We start from the raw sequence: 7,881 nt of genomic DNA on the forward strand, positions 1-7,881 counted from the left end.
TTTACTCAGATCCTTAGAAGGAAACCCTGGCAAAACCCACGGGTACAAAAACAATTCCCTTTATCAACAATGCAGAGGGAACAATAAAGACTTCTGAACGCAAACCTCATGTAAACAGTAATAACCATTTTATTTTGCATTGTTAAACCAGCAGTTGATATGCAATACTGCCTTCCAGCCCCCCACTGCATGAACTATTTCTGTCACTCTTCTGCTCCCAGATACACATTTTGGGGGGGATCTTAGTATCTTAATGGTTGGAGTTGGCGTCCTGCAACATGGTGGTGACCACATGGCTGTGCAGCCTTCGGTGAAGGGGAAGGTTGAGCACGGTTTCCTCATGCCAACTCGCACCCTTCGAAAAGGCCCACTGTCTTTCACATATGAGGTAAAAAAGAGCATTATTTCTGCCATCTCTTCTGTGGATGGGGGTCATCAGTGCAGTCTTTCGAGCTCCTTGCTATCTCAGCAATCTCAGCAAGCCTGGTGACCAGGCAGCACTTCACAGCCTGTTCAGTATCTGATGATCAATCCCCTCCCTTGAAAAATATGCACTTAGTGGCAGAACCCCATAAAAATATTGGTGGAGCCAGAGCTGCTTTGCCAAGTGGCAGACTTAGACTTGCTCTTCTTGGAAAGCTGGTTTCCTGTCACTGTCTTTCTCTCATCGTTGTTTTCCAGTGGTTTGGAGAGAGGAGAAAGGGAAAAAGAAAATGTTCCTCTCCAATACCTCTTCCCTTTTACATCCCCTTTCCTTTGTATGTCCCCTCTGCTATTCAGGATTTCAGGAATTCCATCAGCCAAAGGGCTTCCTAACTAGCCCCCTTTTATCCTGGATGCAAAAGGAGAAGCAAGCTCCTTGCAAAACAAAATCCCTCGAAAAAGAAGATGCAGAACATCTTCATTTCCATCCCACCTTCTCCCGCTCCTTCAGAGATGGAACAAAAGTCTTCCTTGCACTGTTGAAAGAGCAGTAGCTCAGAAAAGTCAAATCTGCATCTTGTCACAATGTGAGAATTCACATCAAAGCATCAGCCTTTTGCTAATTTCTGATGTGACGGTAGGAACATTAATGTTTTATTTCTCATGAGATGACTGCCATAGCTAATGCGGGCAGCTGCTGCTGGGCTGGATACAAGACTAGAGCTTGGGGCTGCCTATTCTAAGTGCCCCCACCACTGGAAATGGAAGGCTTGGTCAGCACTGAGCAGCAAAGGGTGGCAGCATGCAGCTGAGTTTGCATGCTAACAAATGCAGGTTACCCAGATCTTACTTTCCCCGGAGATACCAGCATTCCCATTCACCTTTCACTTTAAAGTCTGCACGAGGCCAAATCCTGTGCCAGGTTCTTACACAGTCTCTTTTCTCTGTTTTCTGCTGAGATTCTAGGTGAGGTGGCGGGGCTGGATTTAGCAGCACCACATGCAACACCAGTCAAGTGAGCACAGCATGAGCACAAAGCTCATGACCTTTCTGGCAGAGCGTTTAGGGAATGACAAATGCCACCGGTGCCCTCAAGGTCAGGAGTTTGTTGGACCCCATGAGGATTCCCCGTATGCTCTCTGCAGAGCAAAGCGGGCCCTTTCTGTGCAGGAAAGCACAAAATGTCCTGGGAAGTGTCAAAGGTTGCTTAGAGAAGGTTAGAACAGGGAACACACTGGAGCGTAAGGCACCCATGGTCAAAGAGTTTGTGCGGCAGTTTTCCCTTTGGTGTCCATGTGTCAGTCTCTGGATCATAGCAGTCCAAGGAATCCAAGTCCTCGATGACATTGTCTGCAGTGAGACATCGTCCTCCTGTGACATACAGCTTGTTCTTGATGACAGTGGCCCCGTGATGCATTCGTCTGTCCTTCATGTCTGCACATTTAACAAACTTGTTGCCTTTTGTGTCATAAGCAATTATTCTCCTGGTGTACCCTAAATGCAAAGCCAGAGGTGGAAGAGACAGATGTGAATTAGAGCTTATAGCCAGAAGATATATATTTCCTGCTAGTCTTCAATAAAACCTTTTATACTAACACATATTTTGGCAGAATTAAGATATCTAAGGTGGGAAGTGATGATGTGTCACAAGAATGCCTGTCTGTCTGTCTTCCCTTCCTGTTCGTCCTCATCCTGTCTCATAGCACCTTGACAGCCAAGGCTCAATGAGCACCATAAAACCCATCAGATCAAGAAATCAACCTGCCAAACGCAGTTGGAGCTTGCAGTTTTCTGCAAATGAACATCCCAAAGTATTTGTTTTCACTCAACAGACTCGTAAAGCATACAGAAATCAATGGCATATGGGAAGGGAGCAATGATGCCACACTGGGTAGGGGTCGTAGCTGTCTACTGAATGGAGCTGCTACTCAACAGTGCAGTGCCACTGGTGTTCGTTCCACTCCCAAAGCCCTCAGTGCCACATCCATGCTGGTTACCATGCCAGTGACCCAACAGACAGCTCTTCCACTGAGGGGAGATATAACCTTACATCTGCTGAGATGGAAGGGCTGGTACCATGGCTCTTGCCCTGGAGCAATGGGGGTGTGGAAGCTTGGTATCCAGCAGCATCTTGCCCATGTATTCCTGTGCCCATGGCAAAGAAACTGCTTTGGGCCATATTTTATGGGGCTTGTAGCCATGTCCCCTAGCAAAAATCAAGGCCTCTTTTGCTTAGGCCAACCCACTCCCTTTTGTTATGATGTGACCAGTCATGCCAAGAGGACCTGAAACATGATGAAAGCAGTTTTTAAGACAAAATGTTATTTTTGTGGGGTTTACTGTTGATAAGCTAAGAGTGTTTGGCCAATGTTTTGGCATGGCATTTGGTAAATAAAAATTGACCATGGTTAATCTCTCTACTTGCAAGCAAAATGAAAGATGTTTAAAATTAATATGAATTTCTGTGGCTTTTATTAGATAAACACAAAATAAATCCAGATCTTAAGCTTAGCAGCAGCAGGCCTGTGTCAATAAATGCTCTTCATATTAATGCATTTGAAGATAAGAGAGTCGGAAATACTGTATTTTGGGCACTGTAGTCTGAGGTCAGGGTAATCTGTCATACAGGATCTTGCTAGTCTTGGACCTTTTGACCCAGCTCTCCCCTATTCTGCAAAGGATATCAGTGACCTCACACTGATAGATGACATCCCATTTGAGTCCTGTGTCATTTGGGTTCAGTTTTCTACTCTCCTAAAGCTTCCCTATGTTTAATTTTCCCTTGAATAATCTAACACAGGCTTCCTCCTGCCAGCCTGTGGTCAGGGAGCTGCATTTAGGACTGAACTACCAATGACGTGCGATTCATCAAAGCACCATGGGTAGAAGCTGATGCTCAGGTTGAAAAGGACACCGAGAACTTTCCCCTCTTCGAGTGTTTCATGCCTCTATCAGGACATTTCACAGTTAACCCCAGGACCAATTGACCCCTCATAGCCCTGCAGCACACTCATCCCAGCAAGCTGTCCATGGCCTTGTTGTGTGTGCTCTCCACCCTTCCAAGAAGAGCAGTGAGGCAGGGCCAGGCCATGAGTCAGTAGGGAAGGAGCAGAACCCACATGCCCTTGGCTTCCTCCATTCTTCTGCAGAGCAGTAACTTGCATTGGCTTTTCCTAAGTTTCTCCCCACCACTTGGAACAAGAACGTGCCTCATGGAGAATTTGTCCCCACTTCCATGGCCATGAGACCCCATGAGAGATGTGTATGGAAGGTGGACGCACTTCTTTCCCTCCCAAGCTCCAAGTGCTTTTTGAGGGAGCACCCCAAGCAGGAAAGCTGCAAAATCCAGCAGGAGCTGGGCAGGGGGAGAGAGAAAGAAGGGTGAAACAGAGGGCTTACCACCTACGATGATAATCTGGTCTCCAATCACAACAGCTGGTGCACAGACGTTCTTCACCACTCTGGTCTCCATCCGAAACCAAGTATTCCTGGAGACATGATAAACCTGACAAATAAATGAAGATACACACAGCTGTTTGCGTTGCATTTTATCTGGCAATTGTAATTACAGAGAAACTTATGGGTTGTATTTTGTCCTAATTAACACAATCCTCTGGCTTAAGCTGAGAATTTATCCACTTTCTTTCCTAATATGTCCTCTTGGAAAGTGTTCTAGTTTTCCAGGCTTGTCTGCTCAGGAGATGCTAGCACATGCCCCAGGGCGGAGTGTATCTGCGATATGCAAGCTTCTTGCCTGTAAATCTTTGCATGGCCATTAAATCACTTAATATCGATTTTCCAGTGGGCAAGCCACCTAATTTAACCTCCCAGTTATTCTGTGTGTTGCTGCCTTAGCCTTAGCAATTTCCTGGGCAAGCAAACTTCAACTTCACCTAGCTCAGCTGGCAGCCACAGTGTTTGCCCAGTTGCTATGTTTGTGCTGGTGGCTGGTATGCACTGAGATTGGCAAAGGGACTTGTTAATGAGACTTAGAGTGGTATCTAAGTCATCAATTTATGTGAGAGAAAGAGCTGTTGCCAGATGATGGTCATTCAGTTGTCCATATCTGGGCGACACAAACTTTTACGTCACGTTGACTGCTTCTTAATACAGCAAATACAACCAGGACATCTCCCCACTAACTGATATATATTTCCTTCCCCCTGATTATCAAGAAGCGCTATCACCATCAAAAAGTGATGCTCATGTGCTGTCTGCCATCTTAGCCTTTAATGATCTTTGTCAGTTAAAACTCCTAAGCCAGTGAAAAACACACATGGGGAAAGTAACTCTGCAATGTTGCTAAAGCATCAGATCAAATAAGAACGGATTTCATGTATTTTTTCCTCCTAATAGAGGGTAACCACTGAAAGCAGGCAGCGAGCCAGCGACATGTGGCAGGAGCCACATTTTTAACGCAACTGTTTATATGAAATAACTGTCAGTTTAAGTCCTGGCCCTTTGATAAGTGAGAATCTAATCGCTGTAATGATCATGAATCTTTGTTTTGCTGTGAGCGAGCAGATGTGCGGATGAGACCCCATCTCAGCTGCCAAGTGGAAAGCACTGATTTAGGTAAGATCGGCTGCAGGCATGAAGCCAGGCAGTGGGCCTGGCTGCTGCCTGCCATAGCATCACCTGCAGCAGCCCTGGCCCCAGTGCCTACCAGCATCAGAGATGACACCCAAAGAAGTACCCTGGGGCTTGTGCCTGGAAAACACTCACAGAGTTGCAATGCTCCTTGCAGACAAGACTTCCCTGAAGCCATGTTTCAACTCATCCTGCCTCTGGCTGCAACTCACAATGAAGTGGTTTTGGGGGGTTGATTTACTCAGGAGGATAATGACCTGCTGCATACCTTGGCTGAAACTGCCTATGACAAGCAGGACTGACCATTACCTGGATCAGCCGGACAGGGTTTTGCATAATGTCTTCTCCCCCAAAGAGGTAGACCCTCTGATCTTTGGCAGCAACAGCAGGGTGAAGGACGGCAACAGGCATATTTGCCATGCTCTCACTGGTGTTGTAGATGCTGTCGTATCTTTCCACAGAATTCAGGATTTCCTGATTTTCACCAATTCCACCGAATGATAAAATATAATTTTTGTAAGCCAAGCTTCTGTGGGAGTAACGTGGGACTAACATGTGCTCAACCAACCTCCATTGATTGAGTTTGAGGGAGTAAATGTAAATATTACCACTGACTGGGCTTTTCTTATTGTTAACAGACATCCCTCCAAGCACATAAATATTGCTGTGCAAGCTCACTGCAGAGGCTTTGTACAGGCGCATGGGAAGTTTGGCCAGGCTTATCCATTGGTTTGTCTTGTCATCATAGAGCAGGACTTCCCTTGTTGTCTGCTGGCTGTCCTTCCTACCACCAATGATGATGAGGAACTCTTGGTTGGAGTACCTGCGAGGAACATGCAGCATGGGCTTGATGTCCGGTGCATTGGTGCTGTACAAGGAAAACATATGTCTCCAGGCTGACTCAAGGATGCTCCTGCAAGTGGGTGAGGATTGAACAAGGGAGTCATTGGCAATGAAGTGGAAGAAAAAAGTCGGATGAACATACTGAAGCCGGACCTTCTTGAACAACTCTTGGATGTAGCCTTGTCTTGCCTGGAGGTCATGCCGGATCCAGACCATCAGGGTCTCGAAGACTTGCTCTTCCTCCCCACAGAGCTCATCGTCCCCAAGGTAATCAATGAGTTCCAAGGGACAAAGGTCCTTCAGGTCCTCAGAAGAGGCCACCTCAGGAAAGCATTTCAAGGCCATAGTCTTGGCTTTCTTAGTCAGGCTTTGGCAGTTCAAGACTTTTGCTAGTCTGAACATGCTCAGACAGTTGTCAGGAGTCAGCTTGTCCTGGACGTAGGCAGAGCAGGCCTCAAACAGCTTCGCATACTGCAGCATGGAGGCTGTCTCCAACAGGCGCAGGACATTCTCAGTGGATATAAGAATCTCCCCTGTGTAAACGTAAAGGATGAGATGGTCCAAAATCTCAGCGTCGATGCCCTTCAGGATGACTTTAGCCTGGCGACTCTCTCTGAAGTTGTTACAGAACATCGCCTTGAAGTATGGACTGCTGGAAGCCAGCACGTTTCGGTGGCAAGGGATTTCAAAGCCCTCGGAGCAGAGGGTAACATCAGTCAGCATCCCGCTCTGCCGCAGAGCATTCAGCTGCCTCAACAGTTCAGAGGAGAAGTCCTGGTCTTTGAAGAGAAACTCCTCAGTGGATCCCTCCTCCATAGCAAAATAGGAGAGAGATGAACTCTGGACTTGCAGAAAAAACCTCAAAATTTTTAGTAGCTTTTATTGAAATATCCAGCTTCAAGGGAACAAATTGGGACTTTGATGTTGCCCTCAATATCCATTCGCTGTTATGCATAAAAATGGAACATGGGTTAAGCACAGTGGGAAAATCATAAAGAAGCTAAAAGGTCACTAAGACCCTTTAAAATTCACATAAAGTTATCAGCTAGGTTGCAGCTCTGAGGTCAGCACTGCCTATGTCCCTGGCAAGAAGCAAAAGCACTGAAGTTATCTCACTGATTTGGGATTAAAGCTGGATGGCTGAAGCAATCGGTTTGTTCGTTGAATAAATGTGCTTAGACATTTATTCGCTATTTTTAAGTATTAACAGTTTAGTAGCTTGCGCCTCTTTCCCCTAGAGTTAGTCACTCCCAAAGAATGTAAATCTGGCAGAGCTGAACTCTGCAGCAGGGAAAACGAAACCCTGGAGACGGGAATCTTCATTAAAACAGTTATTTATTAACTCTGCTTAGCTGTGGGTTTTTTATGTTAATCAAGACACGCAATGACTAAATTAAGTGCCAGGCAGAACAATAGGATGAGTATCTATTGTCATGGCTAACTGCTCAACCTGCAGTGCAACGGTAAGGTAGAAACATTTACCTTCTGTTGTCCTTCACTGCATGCACTTACTCTCTGTCGTTTATTCTCTGCTGAGATTTTCCATAGCTAGAGCCCGGATAAAAACCTATAAACCCACAGGACGTTTCTTTCAGTAGGTAAGTGATTCATAGAGGGTGATTTCTGGCCGTGTTTACTCTGCAGTCACTTTTGCCGCTCTCGGGAGCTGCACGCAGGAGCGGCGCGGCAGTGGGGCATTGTATACATTCCAGCGCTAAGAATAGGGACACGGGCTTCTCGCTGTTATCACATGTGACGCCGCGTTCCCTTTTGCAATGACCTGGCCAGGACTGAGCATGCCCGAGTGGTGTTTTTCTGGCAAATGTTTACATCTAATAAATAGACACAGAGAGGAAAGTTCACTTATAAAAGTCCTGGCTGTGTGCTTGGAAACAGGACCCTGACCTAAAGTGCCTGGGAACTCTAGAAGCCTGTAAACAGTCTGCAATACCTCACGCTAGGTAATGCACTGTCACCGTAGCTTCATGGAAAAAGAGGGAGAGACGAGGGCTTCCAGAAATCCCA

The 7,881-nt window shown here is 46.2% G+C and overlaps 1 protein-coding gene across 1 annotated transcript; it reads right to left on the reverse strand.

Moving 5' to 3' along the window:
- Nucleotides 1-1,630: 1,630 nt before the first annotated feature.
- KLHL38 (kelch like family member 38) lies at nt 1,631-6,672 on the reverse strand (the record flags this gene model as incomplete). Its single annotated transcript, XM_080611069.1, has 3 exons — nt 1,631-1,917; nt 3,823-3,928; nt 5,323-6,672. The coding sequence occupies 3 exons, from the start codon at nt 6,670-6,672 to the stop codon at nt 1,631-1,633; spliced, it is 1,743 nt and encodes a 580-aa protein (XP_080467195.1).
- Nucleotides 6,673-7,881: the final 1,209 nt, after the last annotated feature.

Source organism: Psittacula echo, assembly GCF_963264785.1.
Source record: "Psittacula echo genome assembly, chromosome: 2".
Taxonomy (NCBI): domain Eukaryota; kingdom Metazoa; phylum Chordata; class Aves; order Psittaciformes; family Psittacidae; genus Psittacula; species Psittacula echo.